The 21,048-nt window shown below is 43.9% G+C and overlaps 1 protein-coding gene and 1 pseudogene across 1 annotated transcript in view; one reads left to right on the forward strand and one right to left on the reverse strand.

Annotated features, from left to right (window-relative positions):
* The window catches only part of Ube2d2 (ubiquitin conjugating enzyme E2 D2), a 102,316-nt gene extending 89,196 nt beyond the window's left edge, over positions 1-13,120 (reverse strand). The window contains exon 1 of the mRNA XM_004643238.2: positions 12,619-13,120. Coding sequence (XP_004643295.1) covers positions 12,619-12,642 — 24 coding nt within the window. The 5' untranslated portion in view covers positions 12,643-13,120. The remainder of the gene's footprint in view (positions 1-12,618) is intronic.
* Positions 13,121-19,718: 6,598 nt separating this feature from the next.
* On the forward strand, positions 19,719-20,465 carry LOC101566106 (annotated as a pseudogene).
* Positions 20,466-21,048: the final 583 nt, after the last annotated feature.

A 21,048-nucleotide genomic window follows, 5' to 3' on the forward strand; every position in this document is an offset into this window, starting at 1 on the left:
AAAAAAAAAAAAAAGTAAAAAGGCCTAGGCAGAGTACTTGCCTAGCTAGTATGGGCAAGACTAGGAGTTCAATCCTCAGTAAGGGTGTGTTGGGGGGGTAGGGAGTGGCCTATAATCCTAGCACTTATGAGGCTGAGGCAGGAATCACTTGAGTTTAAGGACAACCAGGACTATTCAGAGAGGCCCAGTCTCTGGGGAAAAAAGGGGTGTGTGGACTAGTGGGAAATGTTAATGCTAAAGATAAAGTTTAATGGTAGAGTGCTTCCCTAGTGCACAGAAACTGGGTTTGATCTTTAGCACAAGAAAGACAAGGAGAGAGAAGGGGGAAGGGAGAAGGGGGAAGGGATTGAGTTCTCCTAAATTGGAAAACACATATAAGAAAAAGTAGCTTATCAAAAGGAAAATGAGTAACAACCATGTTAAATATGAGAGTCAAAAGTTGAGGTTATCTACTGAATTCAGCAATTAGGTAATAATCAGTGGCCTTATTAAACAGTTAACAGTTGTAGGACTACTCTTTTCAAGTTTCTATTTTTTGAGACAGGATCTCATGCCCAGCATGAAAGCTTCTGATAATGCCAGGTATGACAGAACACAACTGTAATCCCAGTGCTCAGGCTGAGGCAGGAAAACTGCCTGGAACTAATGAATAGCCAGAACTACACGGTAAGACACTGTCTCAAAAAAAAAAAAAAAAAAAAAAAAAAAAAATTTAGATGCTGAGAAGTTGCTGGAAATATAAAAGCAGAGACAATTACTAGAAAGCAAGAATCTAGAACAGAGTGGAAAGCAATAGTCTGACAATAAGAAAAATAAAGTTTCTCTATACATAAGATGGGAACAAACAGGCAAGCACAGGGTCCAGAGTTTGATCCCCAGCACCATATCCTGTGCCTGTGCCAGTTCTGCCCCTGGGGACACTGAGCCAGCCAGAGACTGGGTGTGGTGACGCATGTGCATACACGTAATCCCAGCTCTGGGGAGGCTGAAAACAGGAGGATCACTCCAAGTCTGAGCTGCATAGTGAGACTCCGTACCAAATACATTAAAAAAAAAAAGTGGACCAGCCAGATACCTCAGTCAACAGAAGTGCCTGCTTAAGCAGAGCCCAGGGATTGGGGTTTGATCCCCAGCACCATATGCTGTGCTAGCCCCACCCCTGGGGGATTCTGAGAAGGTGCTTGAGACTGAGCGTGGTAGTGCACACCTGTAATCCTGGCCCTAAGAAGGCTGAAAACAGGAAGATCACTATGAGTCCGATCTGTGTAGTGAAACCCTGTAGACCTGGTTCTAAATACATTAAAAAAAAAAAAAAAAAAAAAAGATGGGAACAAGAAGATTATGACAGGCAAATCTGAAGAAACACTGGTTGTGTGGTCAATACTGCCTGCATCTGAATCCTGGCTCTCCCTATTGCTTCTCTAAAGCTATTTTCTCAATTAACCTGTGAAAAACAAATGCCACAAAACTGCTTGAAGAAAGGGCCGGGGAGATGGCTCAGTAGAATAAGCGCTTCCCTAGCAAGCCCAAGGGCCTGAGTTCAATCCCGGGTTCCACCAAAAACAAACAAACAAACAAACAAAAACCAAAAGCCAAAACAACAAAACCCAAGAAAAAAATCATTTTATCAGTATTTTTGCAATACTTGGGATTGAACCCAGGCAGTATACGCACTCAGTTGTTCAGGATGCCCTTGAACTTGCTATCTGCCAACCTTACCTCAGCTTCCCAAGTAGGTAGGATTATAGACATTCAACACCATGCCTATCTATATTCTATAATATTAGGGATGGTGGGGGCTGGTGGGATGGCTCAGTGGTCTAAAGCACCTACTCAGAACAAGCTAAGCTAAGCAAAGCACAGGGACCGCGGTTCAATCCCCCAGCACCACATGCCAGCCAGCCCCGCGCCCTCGTGGGCTGAGCTGGACACACACACACACACACACAAATAAAAATAAAATTTAAAAAAAAAATATTAGGGATGGTGATGCTGGGAATTGAATCCAAGGCTTTCACACTGAGTTAAAGCACCAACCACCACACCTCCACCTTCAATTTCCCAGGTTAGCTGGAACTTGTCATCCTTCTGAAAGCCTCCCTAAATAGGCATGTGACACCAAACTCTGCAGAACAGAAATTCTTGGATCTTTTGCAGAGATTTAAAAAATCATCTGAGGGCCGGGGGTATAGTTCAGCAGCACAACAGCTGCCTGGAAAACATGACATTGTGAGTTCAAGTCCCAGTGTGTGTGGATTATCTGACTGATGAAAAATTATGCAGGATGGGACATCCAAGCTTACATAGTTTTAAAGAGTCAAAGATACCACAACTCCAGCCAGTCAAACCTGCCCTGAAGGCATTCGGAGCAAAAAAAGAAATCAAGACTGTATCCTGGTGGCATTATACTGCTAACATTAACAATTTTATAACTTGAAATCTCTCAACTCCTTAGACAAAACAAACTGTTAAAAAATAAAAATAAAAATACATGATACCTTAAAAAAAAAAAAGGAACAAATTGTATTTTATTTTCTTGTGATAGTTTAACATGTTTTTGAAGGTTAGCTGGGAACTTAAACCATCAAGACTTTATTTCTACAAAAAACCAAGTGTGTGCCTGTATTTCAAAGATGAGGGCTGCAGAGGTTCCTGGCAGCATCAGGCATGAGTCAGGAATTCCTATCCTGGGAACTGCCTAGGATATTTTAGCCTCCATCACTCCTTAGACTTTAATATCTAGAATCTACCTTGTTCCTCCTAGTCAGGCAGCAATACAAGGACTAAACCCTGAGACTTTAAAGAAAATCCTAGGTCAGTTATTCTAAACAGTGCTGTTTAAATTACTATAAACCCAGGACCTTGCACATGATAGGCAAGAAAGAACTGAACGTCCTCAAATTAATGAACTTCTGTAAAGTCAAGAATCTTTTTCTTTCTGGCTCCCCCTCCTCCTGCCCTTTGGTGAACCCTGGGTCATGCAACCTAAGCACTGGTTCTACCACTGAACTGTACCTTTCTAATTTTATTTTATGAGGAATTTTTTGTTTTGTTTTGGTTATTTTTTGCTATCTTTCTGCCATCTTCCTCTGTGCAGCGTCAGGATCACAGGGATGTGTCACCACACCACCTTTTTTTTTTTTTTTTTTTGCAGAACCAGGGATTGAACTCAGGCCCTTGCGCTTGCCAGGGAAGCACTTATTCCACTGAGCTATCTCCCTGGCCCCCTATTTTAATTTTTAAGACATGGGTTTCAATGTGCTGCCCAAACTGACTGAATCCCAGAGCTCAAGTAATTCTCCTGCTTCAGCTTCCCAAATATGAGAACTATAATCAAGTGCCGCTGTGCCATGCTAAGAATCTTTTTCTTTGTCTTATCAATATTTAGTACAGGGTCTACTACAGCCACCCAAGCACTGGAATTACAGGGGCACGCCACTGTGCCCAGTCTCAAATGCTGTCTCAGCATGTCCCAGGGGTGGGACTGGCATGGCATGCCAGGGATCAAATCTTGGTCCCTGCATTTGCCTAAACAGTCACATTAACCCACTGAGCTATGTGGCCAGTCTTTAAGAATCTTTTTCTAATAGAAAAGAAAATAGGGCCAGTGAGATAGCTCAGCGGACTAAGTGCCTACTTAGGCAAGCACAAGGACCTGGTTTGATCCCCAGCACCACATGCCAAACGGTCCCCAGGGATGCTGAGCCAGCCACCAAAACCAGGCATGGTGGTGCACACCTATAATCCCAGCACTAGGGAGGTTGAAAACAGGAGTATCACTACGAGTCTGAGCTTCTGGGTAGTGAGACCCTGTACCAAATACATAAGAAAGAAAAGAAAATTGTAATTCTCACATAGGTGCCAAGGCACAAACCTATTATTGGAGGTTCTCAAGTTTAAGGCCAGGCAATTTATCAAAATTCTGTCTCAAAAAAATGAGAGCCAAGTGTGGTGGTACATGCCTGTAATCCCAGCACTTGGGAGGCTGAGTAAGGAGGATCCTTTTAAGTTCCAGGGTAGCCTGGGCTAAAGAGAATTCAAGGCCAGCCTGAACTACAGTGAGACCCTGACTCAAAAAGAAAAAAAAAAGGGGGGGGGGGAGATGGCTCAGTAGAATAGGCGCTTCCCTGAGAAGCGCAAGGGCCTGAGTTCAATCCCGTTATGAAAAAAAAAAAAAAGAAGAGAGAGAGAGAGAGAAATAATTAAAAAGAGAAGGGCTGGGATGTTGCTCAGTGGCACAGTACCTGTCTGGCAAGCATAAGGTCATGAGCTCGATTCCCAGTACCAAAAAAAATTTGCCAAATTAAAAAGCAGCAGGTGCATAGTGGTGAACAACTGTAACCCCAGAACTCAGGAGTCTGAGGGGAGAGGATTGCGGAGTTTAAGGCTAGCCTGTGCTACATAATTTTTTTTTTGGCGGAACCAGGGATTGAACTTAGGCCCTTGAGCTTGCCAGAGAAGAGCTTAATCCACTGAGCCATCTCCCCTACCACCTTATTATCCTGAATGGTTTAATATATATTTCCTACAGTACAACATAGAAGAAATATGGCAGGTGTGGTAGCAAATGCCTGCAATCTCAGCACTGCAGAAGGTGAGGCAGGAGTGCCATGAGAGAAAAAGGAATGGTTGGGGAGGCTCAGTGTAAGTTCCTTGGTTTCAATTTCTAGTATCACGAGATAAGTAAATGTGTTAAATAAATATTATTTAACAACACAATTTAACAAAAAAAATTTAACACATTATTACTATTTTTATTTATGTATTTGGTATAGGCTCTCTCCTTCCAGACTCATAACGATCCTCCTGTCTCAGCCTCCCCAGCACTGAGATTATAGGTATACACCACCACGCCTGGTTTCAGGGGCCAGTATGACACACCTGGGGTTTCAGGGCCAACACAGCATGCAGTACTGGGGATCAAACCCGGGTCCTTGCACGTGCCAGGCAGGTGCTTAGACCACTGAGCTATCTCCCCAGCCCTTAACACATTATTAATAAATTGTGTTAAGTAAATATTAAGTAGAAAAGGTCTAGAGTAATGGCTCTGTACAAAAGCTCTGGGTTCAATTTCCAATATTGTGAAAAATTTTAATCTGATCATGGTAGTACATTTTTATTACTCCACATTTGGGAGGCTGAGACAGGACTGAGTTTAAGGCCAACCTAAACTACATATTCTGCCTATCAAGACACTATCTCAAAAGTCTGTTTTCCAAGAAAGAACTATATAGTCATCTTCAATCAATCACTTATTAAAGTTCTCAGTGCGCCATATGAGTATTTGCTAATTATTTCCATCATTCTGACAGAAATTCACTCAATCCTTACCTCTAATTTTGTGATATGTCAGTACCTACCAAGAATAGAATCCAAGGTCTTGTGTATGCTGGAGAAGCATACCCCTATTGAAATATATACCCTGAGCCCCTCCTCTGACAATACTAATGCAATATATAATACCACCTCCATTGCATAGGATTTTCCCCCACCCCAACCTCAAGGTGCTAGGGAGCAAACCCAAAGCACTCTCTACCAAAGAGCTACAGCACCAGCCCCTGACCAAAGCTTTTGTTTGTTTCAGACAAGATCTTGCTTTGTCACCCAGACCGGCCATGAACTCAGAGCAATCTTCTTGCCTCAGTCTACATACTGGATGGAATTAGAGGCATATGCTACCATGCCTACTAAGATTCTATCCCTTTACATACATATACTTAAACAACTCAATTAGAATTGGAGGTGGGGGAGGTTAGACAGGGTCTTACTTTGTAGTTAAGGGCTATCCTTGAATTTACTATATAGCCCCAGCTGGCCTTGAATTCACAGGAATTCTCCTACCTCTGCCTCCTGAGTGCTGGAACAATAGGTATACACAACCACAACCTGCTTCAATTTGAACTTTAATAATAAGTACTTAATTTTTATCCATCTACATAAATAATGCTTTTAAAACTTTTTTTAAAAAATGGAAAACTTGGGCCGGGTATGGTTGGTGCATGCCTGTAATACCAGAATTTGGGAAGCTGAGGCAGGATTGTTGTGAGTTTAAGACCAGACTGGGCTACAAAGTGAGCTCAAGGACAACCTTAGCTGCATAGCCAGAATCTGTCTCAAAAAGTCAACAAAAAAGAGGAAAGGAACACTTGGTTCAAACAACTTAATCATGTTATATTTCCAATTAAAGAATTCTGATCGGGCTGGAGAGATGGCTCAGTGGTCTAAAGCACCTACTTGGAACAAGCTTAGCAAAAGCATCAGGGACCGCGGTTCAATCCCCCAGCACCACATGCCAGCCAGCCCGCCCCCTGGTGGGCTGAGCTGGCCTCTCTCTCTCTCTCTCTCTCTCTCTCTCTCTCTCTAATAAATAAATAAAATTTAAAAAAAAGAATTCTGATCTTTCATTACCTTTAATAAACATATTAAACTGGTGCCTATCAAAAAGTATTATTGATTTATTCAAAAATCTGAATAGGCTGGGTATGGTGGCACATGCTTGTAACCCCAGTACTTGGAGACTGAGGCAGGAAGGTTGATCAGTGCAAGTTCAAAGTCAGCCTGGGCTACAGTGAGGTCAAGGCCAGCCTCAACTACACAATGATGTCCTGTTGAAAAGAAAAAAAAAAAGAAAAGAAAAGATCCCCGGTTCCACAAAAAAAAAAAAAAAAAAAAAAAAAAAAAAAAAAAAAAAAAAAAGAAGCAAAGATAATCATCAAAATTTTTACCAAAAATAAATAAATAAATCAGGGGCCGGGGAGATAGCTCAGTGGAATAAGCACTTGCCTGGCAAGCGCAAGGATCTGAGTTCAATCCCTGGTTCTGCCAAAATCACTCACTCACTCACTCACTCACTCAATCAATCAATCAAGTGATAATCCTGGTATTACTTTGTTTTAAAACTATGTATACCAAATATTATCTGTAACTAGCACGGTATCATTAAAATGTGTTGTTTTTTTTTTTTTTTTTTTTTTTGAGCCATGAGCCTTCTTATACTCACTATGTAGTCCAGGTTAGCCTAAAACTTGGACAATCTCCCTGCTTTGGACTTCCCATTCACAACCAAGCCTCGCACTTTTACTGTTTTAGGGGCTAGGGAGATGGCTCCATAGAATAAGTGCTTGCCTGGCAAGCACAAGGGCCTGAGTTCAATCCCCAGTTCCACCAAAAAACAGTTTTAAACTAGGATTGGATATCCCATGTGACCTGGCCATCCCCCTTCTAGTTATCTTCCCAAAAGAATTAAAATCACCAAAGTACAGCAATGTATGTGCACTCATGTTTAGCTAGATTTTAGAAACAATGCAAATACCCATCAACTGAGAAATAGATTAAAAAATGATGTGGTCTTTTTATACAACGGAGTACTACTTAGTCATAAAGATAAACTGAAGGCCTTTATAGGTAAAAGATGCAACATGAGAACACACTCCTAAGTTAAATAAACCAGATGCACATGTGTAAACATCATACTGTCTCCCTAATGTGAGAAGCTGAAAGAGAAAATCCAAAATGTACAACAGAGGGTCTGGGGATACAGCTCAGTGGCACAAGCACAACATCCTGAGTTCAATCCCCAGAACCACAAAAAAAAGTACAACAGATATTATAAAATGGTCAGAGGGCTAGCAAAATAGCTCAGTGAACTAAGCACCTGCTTAGGCAAGCACAGAGACCGAGAATCAGTCCCCAGCACCACTTGTCATGCAGGCTCAGCTCCTGGCATGCTGAGCCACTGAGACCTGGTGTGGTGGCACACACTTGTAATCCCAGCACTAGGGAGGCTAAAAACAGGAGGATTACTATAAATCCAAGCTGTGTAGTGAGACCCTGTACTAAATACATAAAGTGTGTGTGTGTGTGAAACAGGAACAGGAGGGCCAGCTAGATAGTTCAACAGACTAATGTGCCTACTTAGGCACAGCACAGCAGCCAGGGTTCGATCCCAGTGTGCAGTGACAGCCCCGCCCCCCCAGGGCATGCTGAGACCGTGAATGAGACTGGGCATGGTGGCACAGGCCTATAATCCCAGTGCTTGGGAGGCTGAGAACAGGAGGATCACTATGAGTCCGATCTATGTGGTAAGAACCTGTGGACCCTGTACCAAATACATTTTTAAAAAGGGAAGAAACTGCTCACAAGAAAAGAGAAACTGGAATGGGGAAACAGAGGGGTGAAAAAAAAAAAAAAAATATATATATATATATACACACACACTATATATATTCATATACAGAGAAAGAGTTACACTACTAATTTCTCTTAGTTCACGGAAAAGGTTTGTGCTAATACTGTTTGGACAATTGAATGCCAATATCTTGTACTCTGAGAAAAGATAAAAATACACCATGTACTATTACCTTCCTATTATCTTACTTTGAAATATATTTGTTTACTCTTTAAAATAAATATTTTATTTTTTTTTTTTATTTTTTTTTTTTTAATTTTCTTTTTAATTTTTATTTATTTGTGTGTGTGTGTGGCCAGCTCAGCCCACCAGGGGGCAGGTCTGGCTGGCATGTGGTGCTGGGGATCGATCCGCGGTCCCTGTGCTTTGCCAAGCTTGTTTCAAGTAGGTGCTTTAGACCACTGAGCCATCTCTCCAGCCCTAAAATAAATATTTTAAATAAGTTTTTTAGAATTGTGACTTTGGTGAATCTTCAACTCCTCAAAAAAATCAAGATATCTACCTTTTTCCCAAGAACAGAACAATTAATCCCATACATCAATGTTGTAGCACTCACAGAAGAGCCTCCTGTATCTGTGTAACAAAACGAAAAACAGGAAGCAAGTCAAAAAGGTCTCTCATCTGTCAGAGACCATGTAGTTCACAGAACACATGAAACCCTCTTCACTTGGAGCCCACTAGATCTTATTTTAGACACAATTTTAATAAGCTCCGTGATCTGGTTTCTTTGCCCACAACAGATGATACATAGCCAACTGGAAAAGGGCTGGGGGTGGTGCTTCTACAGGCAGACACTCAAAGCATCAAAATCAAAGCTGAAGACCTATAAAGTCAGCAGAAAAACTTCAAAACATAGCAGGCTAGAGCCATTCATTTGGTGTAGATACAAAAAAACCCCAAAGGATCTCAATCCCTGCCAGAAGCACAATGTATGTTCATAATGACTCTCTCCGGTATACTCTGCTTAAAGCATAGGTCCAGAAGCCTTAAGATGTGTTTCAAAATAAAGTCCATCAAAAGCCTTTTCCAAAAAGATGTGGCATTTAAAAGACTGCCAAATTCAGACATAAATAGAATCCCTGTCAAAGAAACAAGATATTGAATTCTTAAAAATGCCATGTCAAATGTGTTTTTTCTTAGAAAATATTTATTAGAACACAGATGTATAGCAGCTAATGACATCTGAAGTTGAAAGAGTATTTAAATAGAACTGTGTTTCAAAGAATGGTAATTAGGAAAGTTCAAGACCAAGAGCAATTATATAAGCCAAGGAAGTCTTTTCAGGGAGTCTATCTTAGACACATTATTAAGACTGAGATAAGATAGTGCTATCTTTTTTTTGGTGGAATGGGGGATTGAACTCAGGCCCTTGGCAAGGGCTTATTCCACTGAGCCATCCTCCCCGGCTCCAACAGTGAGTTTTAAAAGTTCAAGCTATTATTTCTAAACTCAATTTTATTAAAAATTTTACAAAGGCCTGGGCCTGCCATGTTGGCCCAGCTCCTGGGGCACTCTGAGACAGCGAGTGAGACTGGGTGTGGTGGCGTGCGCCTGTAATCCCAGCACTTAGGGGAGGCTGTAAACAGGAGAATCACTACAAGTCCAATCTAGTAGTGAGACCCTGGACACCCTGTAGGTCCTTCTCTAAAATACAGGAAAAAAAAATTTACAAGGTCCACTCACTCTGGTACACTATTCCAGCTAGCTACTCCAAGAGACTGAGGCAGGAGGATTTAAAGTTTTTCAAATCTGAGGCCAGTTTAGGCAATTTAGCAAAACTATCTCAAGCAAGGCATGGTGGTACTGTAGTGCTAGCAGTAGAGAAGCTAAAGAAGGAAGACTGCCCTGAGCTCAAGGCCAAAAATGCCAAGGAGCAAGGGAGATAGCTCAGTGGGAGATAGCTCGGCAGCATAAATGCTTAACTTGCAAGCACAAGATCCCAAGTTTGATCCCTGGTACTGCAATAAATAAATAAACAAACAAACATTAAAACACACACACACAAACACACCAAAAAAAAAAAAAAAAAAAAAGGAAAACAAAAAACCACCAAGATGGTCTCAAAAGAGAGATCTGGTGTGTCCAAGACGGTATGGCCATAGACAGACCGTCTCCAAACCAAAGGGCTGGAGGTGCTGGGGACTTAGTTCAGTGGCAAAACACTTGTCTAAGAAGTAGGAAACCCTGGGTTCAGTCCCCAGCACCAAAAATTTAAAAAGCTAAAAAAAAAAAAAAATTTAAAAAGCAGCAGCTGGGTCAGTGAGACAGCTCACTAGACTAAATGCCTACTTAGGCAAGTGCAGGAACCCAGGTTCAATCCCCAGTACTGCATGCCACGCTGGCATCACTCCCAGGCAAACTGAGCTGGCCTGTAATCCCAGCGCTGGGGAGGGTGAAAACAGGAGGATCACTGAGTCTGAGCTGTGAGACCTTGTACCAGATAGATGGATAGATGACCGAATGGATGGATGGATGGATGGATGGATAGATGCATGCATGGTGGAACATGCCTTTAATCCCAGAACTTTGGAGGCTGAGGCAAGAGGACTGCTGAATACAAAGCCAGCTTGCACTACACAGTGAGATCCTATCTCAAAAAAAAAAAAAATCTAATGCGCAAGACAATGAAGAGAATAAATACAATTCCTGATCTAAACGTTACAACATACTATACTCGCTCCCTTCCAGGTTTAAGAGTACAATATTCTAAAGGTATAAACGAAATGATATCTCAAATTGCTTATTTTCTAATTAGATCTAGTAAGATATCCTAGTAACTCCTAAAAGTCTTAAAAATTTATTTATATTTTATTCATGACTCCTCACTGTGCTCCTGGTCCTTCAAAGGTTTGCTGACACTTCAAAGTGTCTGTTGACAATTCTTTTAATAAAGTTGACACTTCTTTAACAAGCACTATGGTTTTTTCCTCAGCACTATCTAAAGTCTGTGCTTTTGGGGGCCAGGGAGATGGCTCAGAGGAATAAGCCTTTCCTTGGCAAGCACAAGGGCCTGAGTTCAATCCCTGGTTCCACCAAAAAATAAAAAATAAAGTCTGTGCTTTTTCATGTGTAAGAACTGAAAAATTAGCTGAGTGGGGCATACACCTGCAATCCCTGAGCTTCATAGTCTAAATCTCTATCCCAAGACCCTGTTTAAAACTAAAACACACACAAAACAAAAAGAGAGTTTGAAAAACTATAAGCACAGCATTGCACACGTGTAATCCCAGCGCTCTGGGAGGCAGAGACAGGACTCCAAACCCCAGCTCAATCTGAACAACTCAGCTACTAAGAGAGACTATCTCAAAATTTAAAAAGCAAATATAAGCAAACTCTCAGTAGCCAGCATAATGCCAAAAAATCATCAGTGATATCTGCCACTTCCTAGAAAAAAAACTCACAATAATTGACACTGAGTTTATAAAATTAGAAGGTCAAAAAAACCTAAAGTTTGTCATACCCATTCTCTTCATGTTTTATCTACATCTACAGCTATATTACCTATAAGAACAGAGTTCATATTTTCTATAGTTATATTACCTATAACTAAATAACCTTTCATAATAAACCACAAATAAATATTTTCTAGTCGAAAATCGAGCAGAACCCATTCTAAGTTAAAAAGGCTACCCTAAACATATAGTACCTAACTTCAGAGTTAAGTCCATTTTCTCAAGAGATGGTTAAAGGAACCTTTGTAATTTCTCCAGTGCTTTTCAATTTTCAGTTTCTCAACTGACTGGCTTCTACACTTGGCAATTCGACAGCTTTTCTATTAGATTCAACCCTGCAGAACTGAAGTGATTGGTTTTATTACATATGGCAATCTCCAAGAATAAAATGCTTTCCCCTCTACTTCCCTCCTTCCTCATGTAGGTCACATTTTCCCCCTCTGAACTTCTTACTGAATCACTTTGTGGACAAGATAAAAAGTGTGCTGCTAACCTAAGCTAAGAGAACTCAAGAAACTGTTGTAGATCGGGCAAAACGGCATCCCCCAATCTACCGAAACACAGGCCCGGACAGTTCTGCGGAGACAGTCAGGGCCCACGAGGGCGCAGGAGGCCCAGGGATGGGGCGAGGAGCCCTTTTGACCTCTGTCGCCCTGGCTGCCCAACGCCCCGGCACCCCACCCCCATCCGCGGCCCGGCCGGCGGACAATGGCCCTCGAGCTCCGCAGTCCCGGGATGGAGGGAGGAGGCCCCGGGACTCTGGAGCACGCGGGGCCAGAAAGACCGCTGGAAGGAACGCGGGGCAAGCAAGACCACCTCCGACTGGAGCGCAGGCGGCGTGCCGGGCCTCCGCGGGCGCCATCACTGGGAGTGGGGTGCGAAGGCCGCCCCGTGGGCACCCAAGGCCGCGAGTACGGCAGCAGCGGCTCCGGGCAGTGCAGGCCGTGGCCTCTCCCCGCAGCAACTCGGACCGCTTACCTTGTGGATTCTCTTCAGAGCCATGGTGGGAGGCGGGTGGCGGCGGCCCCCCGGGGTGGGGACGGGGGCGGGGGAGGGACGGGGAAGGGACTAGGGGGCCTGAGACTGCCTCCGCGGTCGCGGACCAGATGGGAAGTTCGAGAGCACGGGTCCGGCGGGACGGGCTGAGGGCCAGGGCCCACACGGCTTCTGGCCCGCACAGCTTCCGGGCCCGCAAGACTTCTGGGCCTGCCGCAGCGTTCACCGCATCACCCGGCGGCGGCCCCTTTATGCGCTGCCTCCCTAGCCGCCGCCGTCGCTGCCTCTTCCTCCTGGGTCGGCGCCGCCTCCTTTGCCGCCTCGGATCCCTCCGCCGGGGACCCAGACCGCACGCCTCACTCGGCTGGGCTGGGCAAACGCCTCTCGGTCGGCCAGCGAAGAAGTCGTCTACCTCCCAGCTGCTGCAGGTGGACGGAGGGACGCGCGGGCGGGCGGGCGGCGCCGCCGGGGTGGGGCCGCGGGACACGGGGTGGGCCCAGGCCGAGGAGCAGGTCGGGAGGCGCAGGGATTGGCGGGCTAGGAAGAGAGGGCCGGACCGTGCCGGACGGCGGAGGGATATGGGCCGCCCCTATGGGTATCCTACGCGCGGTCGCTACGGCCGCCGAGGCGATGACGTCACACGACGCTAGGAGGGGGATCTCGCGAGAGCTGGGGAGCCCTCGGGTCCTACACGGCCTGGCGCTGGGACCCTTGTGGTCCTCTGCCTTTGGTGCTCCACGCGCGTCGTCTAGGATTAAAACATTGAGAAACATATTTTCACAACAGTTGGCCGACCAGGTTACAGTTCCTGGAAAAAGGCGCGTAAGCCCACTGCAACATTCCCGTAGGAGGAAGGGACTTGTCCAAGGTCACACAGCTTTTAGTAACAACAACTAGGACTTTCCTGAAGCCTCAGGTCAGAGCAGATCCGTTTCCGGAAGCTGTCCGCTAGCAGCCTTGACACCACCGGAAATGAGGTGCTTAGAGCTTGAGTTCCTGAGAGTGACGATGACCCTACCTGGACACGCATTGAATATTGTTCTCTCCATTATCTGCCACTGGCTTTTCAGCCTTAAGGAAAGTGTAAATAAAAGCTGTCTATATCTCTGGAAAATTGACAAATAAACATTGTGGGGGCTGGTGAGATGGCTCAGTGGTCTAAAGCACCTACTTAGAACAGCTTAGCAAAGCAAAGGGACCTCGGTTCAATCCCCCAGCACCACATGCCAGCCAGCCCTGCCCCCTGGTGGGCTGAGCTGGCCACACATACACACACACACACACACACACACACACAATAAATAAATAAAAATTTAAAACAAACAAACAAACATTGTGACAATTATGGCAGGAAAAAAATCCAGTGTGTGTGCTCCAGTGGTTAGAACCCTTTATGAGCTCCAGATGACCAGCAGGAGCACCCACTGATAAGCAAACCTGAAATACGCGGAGTTGTTTCGTAATAGGTGGAGAATGAAAGGTAATTCACTGAACACCTACCATGTGCTGAGTCCTACACCAAGACTAGAATGATGTAAGAGGTCAGACCTGGTCTGGAAGTGACTTACTGTTTGTCTGAAGACCCAGGAGAATAATAAGGAATATTTTCCTGGGAGGTAATGGTAATGTCCACATATTCTCTCTCTCTCTCTCTCTCTCTCTCTCTCTCTCTCTCTCTCTCTCTCTCTCTCTCTCTCTTATTCTGATTCCTTCTACAACTGGAAAGGACCCTTGCAGATCACTCATTCTGATTCTTAAGTTTAGGGGCTGGAGAGGTGGCTCAGTGGAATAAGTACTTCCCTGGCAAGCAAAAGGGCCTGCGTTCAATCCCCAGTTCCACCAAAATAATAATTCTTGAGGGGTTTTTTGGGTTTTTTTTTGTACCAGGGATCGAACTCAGGACTTTGCGCTTGCCAGGCAGGTGCTTATGCTGCTGAGCTGTCTCCCTGGCCAATTCCTGAGTTTAGAAAAGAAAAAACTGGAGCCCAACTAAGGGAAGGATCTCAGTACATGTAGATTAGAAGCAGGATTCGTACTACCTCACCTAAAAAGGATGGACCATTAAGACAGAACTACCATAGTCCCAGGGGGGAGATATTTCTGGTGACCTAGGGTAAGTATGTTTGAGGTTTTGCATCTAGATCTTTTCTGAAATATGATGGAAGAGGTACAAAGTGCTGTCTGTCAGACTTGATTTTTTTTTTTCTCAATAGTATTTTTTTTTTTTTAAACTGGGGATCAAACTCTGGATATTGTGTTTGCAAGACAGGCACTTCTGTTGCTGAGTTATCTCCCCAGCCCATCAATAGTAATTTTTTTAGGGCTGGGGATACAGCTCAGTGGCACAGCACCAGTGTGACAAGTGCAAGGTCCTGAGTTCAATTCCCAATACCAAATAATACTAATAAAAACAATAATAATGATTTTTTAGCTAGGTGTAGTGGTGCAGGCACATGATCCCAGCATTTGGGAGGCTAAGACAGGAGAATTGCCTTTTGTTCAAGGCCAGCCTGGGCTATGTAGTGAGACCCTATCTCAAAAAACAAAAACAAAAACAGGTAAGCAAAAGGAAGGAAATAAGGGGGCCGGGGAGATAGCTCAGTAGATTAAGTGCTTGCCTGGCAAGCGCAAGGCCTGAGTCCAATCCCTTGTTCCGCAAAAAACAAACAAACAAATAAATAAATAAAAATAAAATTTTTAAAAAAGGAAGGAAATAGAAATTACTTTTAACATTTGATTAATATCCTTTGATTCTTCATCCTATGTAAATATACGTTTTTCTTTTAAAAATACACTTTTGGTGGGCCATGGTGGATTGCATCTGTAATCCTAGGGCTCTGGGAGAGTGAGGCAGGAGGGTCAGAAGTTTGAATCAGGCCAGGCATGGTGGTACACACTTGTAATCCCAGCATTTGGGAGGTTTAGGAAGGAGGATTGCTGTAAGTTCGAGGCCACCCTGGGCTACAAAGTGAGTTCAAGGCCAGCCTGAACTGCATAGTGAGATAGTGAGACCCTGTCTCAAAAAGAAAAAGAAGTTTGAATCAGCCTGGTCATTTTTTTTTTTAAATTTTATTTATTTAACTTTTTGGCAGAATCGGGGATTGAACTCAGGCGCTTGTGCTTGCCAGGGAAGTGCTTACTCTACTGAGCCATCTCCCTGGCCCCCAAGCCTGGTCATTTTTAGCAGCTTCAAGAGAACCTGTCTCTCTCTCTCTCTCTCTCTCTCTCTCTCTTTTTTTAGCAGACACAGACCTTTACTGCAACAACAGAACATTTAAATGTTAATTTTGGGGAAAAAACATCACAGAATAAAACTTCCAGCTCATGACCAATCTGAGTCTTAATTTATTTATTTAGGCCATCTCTTGCAGAAGCAAAGGGATGGAAGATCAGTATGATGGTCACCATTTGATACAAGTAAAGAAGGTCCCATATGCTTTTCTTGTCCAAGTGCAGAGTAATGGTCCAAGTCAGAGCCATGCTGCCCGGGTAATGATGGTCCAGGTTCTCTTCATTCATCTCCATAGCCAGTCGAAAGTGGATTCACACAAGAGTTATGGAACAGAGTATGGTTACCATCTCCCCAAGGAAAAGGCTTGGTCCTGATGCTGAGGTGGGGGTAGGCAATGAACTCTCTCCTCCTCCCCGTGGGGCGACTTAAAACATTCAGCATGCTCACTCCTGCCCCCGGGAGCAGGAGCGCCACAAAGAAGGTGAGGGCCTTCCAAATGCAAGCTGAGCCTTCCCCCGCTGTGGGTGCCACTTGACATAGGCCGCCCCACCTGCGGGTGGGACCAGCCTAGCAGCTGAGAAAGCCACCATTTTGGTTCCTGAGAGCCTGTCTCAAAATGGAGAAAAATACAAGTCAGTGCAAAGGCCTTTTTGGGTTTAGTCCCCAGTAGAAAAAAAAGAAAGAAACAAAGAAGTATCATTCAGATACAGGGAACCTCCAAATGGAACAGGGAGAAAAACTGATCTCCCAACCTAAAAGGTGCCTGGGATGAGTTTGTGTTCTCTAAAACTGAAGAATGAATTTTAGGAACAAGCAGAGATTATAAGAAGAATATATTTATTAAGAGAAAGAAAGCTGCCGTCCAAGAGAGGGACAGGAGCTCCCCCACCTCCCTGCCCCCAGCAGGTTGTCCCTGGGAAGCTGTCTCTTCCAGGGACTTTTATAGAGAAAAACCATGTGGTGAGGCAGGTCTAAGGTGGTGAAGACTTGGGAACTCGCTTATGTGGGCATGAGGTGGGACCAAACAATGGTCAACCAATGAGATTACAAACACCATTGCTCAGGTAAAATTGATTAAATCCAGTACCAAATGGGGAAAGAGTCACATAGCAAGCAGGCATAAATATGGGACAGGGTCTCTTCCTGTTGGGGGTTGGGCCAGTGACTCGTTTGGGTTCTTTCAAGGTGATTGATACCCACTTAGAATATCAATCCCTGATGCCCATCCCTAGGGAAGTATATGCTTGTGTTTCCTCTTTTGTCTTGGTTTTGAGGTGTGCCCCGTATGGGAGTATTGTCTCTTCCAAGTTGCAAAGTCATCTTGTCTTCCATCTTGTCTCCTTGAGGGTCTGTCCCTGTCTGACTGCCCATAATATTTTTATCTAATTCAGTTGTCTACAACAATGCCATGTCATAATACAGTTTTAAACTTTAGAAGTAGCTTGGACTGGGCTGGTGAGGTAGCTCAGCAGACTAAGCACCTGCTTAGGCAAATGCAGGGACCAGTGTTCCATTCCTGGTACCACATGCTGTGCTGGCCCCAACCCCTGGGGCATCTGAGCCTGTGACTAAGTCTGGGCCTGGTGGAAGATTGCTATGAGTTCCAGCTGCCTAGTGAGACCCTGTACAAAACAAAACAAAACATTACAACAAAAAGAAATCAAGTGGGGCTGGAGAGATGGCTCAGTGGTCTAAAGCACCTACTTGGAACAAGGTTGGCAAAGCACAGGGACCGCGGTTCGATCCTCCAGCACCACATGCCAGCCAGCCTCGCCCCCTGGTGGGCTGAGCTGGCCACACACACACACACACACACACACACACACACACACACACTAAATAAATGTTAAAAATAAAAAAATAAAAAATAAAAAATCAAGTGATCCTCTTAGCTCAGCCTCCTTAGTAGCTGAGGTTACCAGTGCTTATCTTGAGCCTACTTGGTAATCTACTTTTTTTTCTGTAACCTACTTTAAAATAAACAATGTGTTGTGAATTTTCCTGTGTCAACATTTCTACCTTATTTGAATGGCCACATATTTTATCATATAATTACACTATATGGGTCCTGTATCCCAACTACTGTACTTGGGAGGCTGAGGCAGAAGGATCATGTAAGCCCAGAGATTCAGGACCAGCCAGGGCAACATAGCAAGACCCTATCTCAAAATAATAACAACAACATACCATTTTTATTTAACTGGTCACACTTTGGCAAGCAGTTCCGTAATTTCCAATTTTATGGTGTAGTAAATATAGTAAAGGTTTTTTTTTTTTTTAATTTTTATTTTTGGACTTTTTGAGACAGGGTCTTGCTTCATAGTCCAGACTGGCAATGAACTTACTGTGTAGCTGAGGCTGGCTTTGAACTGAAGACAGTCCTACTGCCTCTGCTCCTAGACTGCTGGGATTGCAGGAGTTCCCACCAAGCCAAGCTCCTTGATTTATTAGTCATTAGGAAAATGCAAATTAAAACCACAATGAGATGTCATTTAATATCCACTAGAGTGGCTAAAATAAAAATAAAAAACAACAGTGATGACAAGAAGGCACAGTGATTTGAAATCTCTTACATGCAAATCTCTTGGGAGTGTAAAATGATACAACCAGTTTGGAGACCTATTTGGTAATTTCTTATCAAATGAAACAGTAAACCAGACATGATGACACACACTTGTAATCTAGCAACTCTGGGAGACCGAGGCAGTGGGAATGTAAATTTCAAACTTCTCCTGGGTAATTATGGAATCCTGGCTCAAAATAAAAAATATGAGCCAGAGATGTATTCTAGTGCGAAAGCCCTGCCTTCAATCTCCAGCATAACAAACAAACAAACATGTATCTGTGATACGACCCAGCAGTTTTATTCTTAGATACACAAGACAAATGAAGTTGGATGGCCCCATATATATGTAATCATAGTACTCTGGGAGACTGAGTCAGGAAGATTGCAAGTTTGAGCCCAGCCTGGGCAATTTAGTGACAATCTGGCTCAATTTTTTTCTTTTTTTGTACCAAGAATTGAACATAAGACCTTGTGCTTACCAGGCAGGCATTTGTGCCACTGAGCCATACCCCTGGCCCGTGGCTCAAAAATTTTAAAATGTTAGGAATGTAGCTTAGTGGGAAGGCCCTGGGTTCAATCACTAGTACTAAAAACAAACAAACAAACAAACAAACAAAAACTTGGAAAAAATATACAAATATATATCCAAACTAGAGATTGCCCACATAGGAGAATGGAATAACACATTGTGATAAATTTTGTAAAATGAGTTGATGGATAGCTCAGTGATAGGATACTTACCTAGCATGTATGAGGTCCCAAGTTTGATACCCAGCACTCAAAAAAAACCCAAAAAAACAAAAACCTATATATTCAGTGGCATGCATAAATCTCAAAGTAATTATATTAAAAGAAGAAAAACTGGGCATGTGGTACATCCCTGTAATCCCAGCATTCTGGGAGGCTGAGGCAGGAGTATCACAAATTCAAGACTTTCCTAGGCATTTAGTGACGTTTGAGATCCTGTTTCAAAAAATAAAGGGATGGGGATGTCTCTCAGTACAAAAGCCCTGAGATCAATTCCCAGTATAGCGAAAACAAAATGAAACAAAGTACAAAAAAGTAAAACAAAAGCAAGACGTTAAAGTATGCACTTGTGATTGCATCTACATGAAGCCTCAGACAAAAACTATCTTGTATGTTTGAAGTCAGGAAGTGCCATTGTCGGGGAGTTGATTCATCAAGAAAGAAATTGAGGGAATTTTCAGGATAATGTAAATGTTCTATATGTGGTATCAAGTAGAAGTTGCAACAGACCTAGACAAGCTTCTCTCTCCCATCGCCATGGCTGCCTATAAGCTGGTGCTCATCCAGCATGGCGAGAGCACCTGGAACCTGGAGAACCACTTCAGCGGCTGGTATGATGCTGGCTGGTATGATACGGACTTGAGCCCAGTGGGCCATGAAGAGGTGAAGCATGGCTGTGAGATGCTGGCTATGAATTTGATATCTGCTTCACCTCAGTGCAGAAAAGAGCAATCCGGACCTTCTGGACAGTACTGGATGCCATTGACCAGATGTGGCTGCCAGTGGTGAGAACTGCCAGGTGTCTCAACGAGTGGCACTGTGGGGGTCTGACTGGCCTTAATAAAGAAGAAACAGCTGCCAAGCACAGCAAGGCCCAGGTGAAGATCCGGTGGTGTTCCTACAATGTCGCACCACCCCCAGCGGAGCCTGACCATCCCTTCTACAGCTACGTCAGCAAGGATTGTAGGTATACAGACCTTACTGAAGATCAGCTGCCTTCCTGTGAGAGTCTGAAAGACACTATTGCCACAGCTCTGCCCTTCTAGAATGAAGAAATTGTTCCCCAGATCAAGGAGGAGAAAAGGGTGTTGATTGCAGCCCACAGCAATCTGGAAGGTCTCTCTGAAGAAGCCATCATGGAGCTGAACCTGCCAACTGGTATTCCTATTGTCTATGAGTTGGATAAGCACTTAAAGCCCATCAAGCCCATGTAGTTCCTAGGGAATAAAGAAAATGTGCAAAGCCATGAAAGCTGTGGCTGCCCAGGGCAAGGCCAAGAAGTGAAGACCACCAGGCAGCATGCGCCCCATCCACCCACCCTCCACACCTCTCCCCCACCTGCCACACTGACCACATCTGTAGGCATCCTGTGTTGTAGTTGCAGATGGGGACCAGTGGCTCCCATTTCCCTGTTAGCATTTTGGCTCCTGTACCCACTCCCTTGATAGAATCTAGTCAGAACAGGACCTCTAGGACACAAGCAAGCCCAGGGAAGGCTCTTCTTATCCAGGAGAGTTGAGAGGTAGGAACTGTCTAGTGCTTCTGCTTTGTTTACTAAGGACCTGCTTGAGTAGGGGACAGGGATAACCATTCTAAGGCATGACCAGTGAGGAGTGGCCTGAGCACACTACTCCCCAGAGCCAGCCCTGCGCTCTTCTGTAGTCCAGTCAGCGAGCTTTCGACATTCCAGTGAGAGATGAATGTAACCTGCATGGTGATCGAAATACAGTTTCTTCCCTCACCCTAGAGGAGCTGGCTCCAAAGGTTGGGATTAATCCTGAATTAAGTTTACGTGTTCAATTTTTCTTTTTCTTTTTTTTTTTTAAATTTATTTATTTGTGTGTGTGTGTGTGTGTGTGTGTGTGTG

This window comes from Octodon degus, unplaced genomic scaffold (genome assembly GCF_000260255.1).
Source record: "Octodon degus isolate 3935 unplaced genomic scaffold, OctDeg1.0 scaffold00169, whole genome shotgun sequence".
Taxonomy (NCBI): domain Eukaryota; kingdom Metazoa; phylum Chordata; class Mammalia; order Rodentia; family Octodontidae; genus Octodon; species Octodon degus.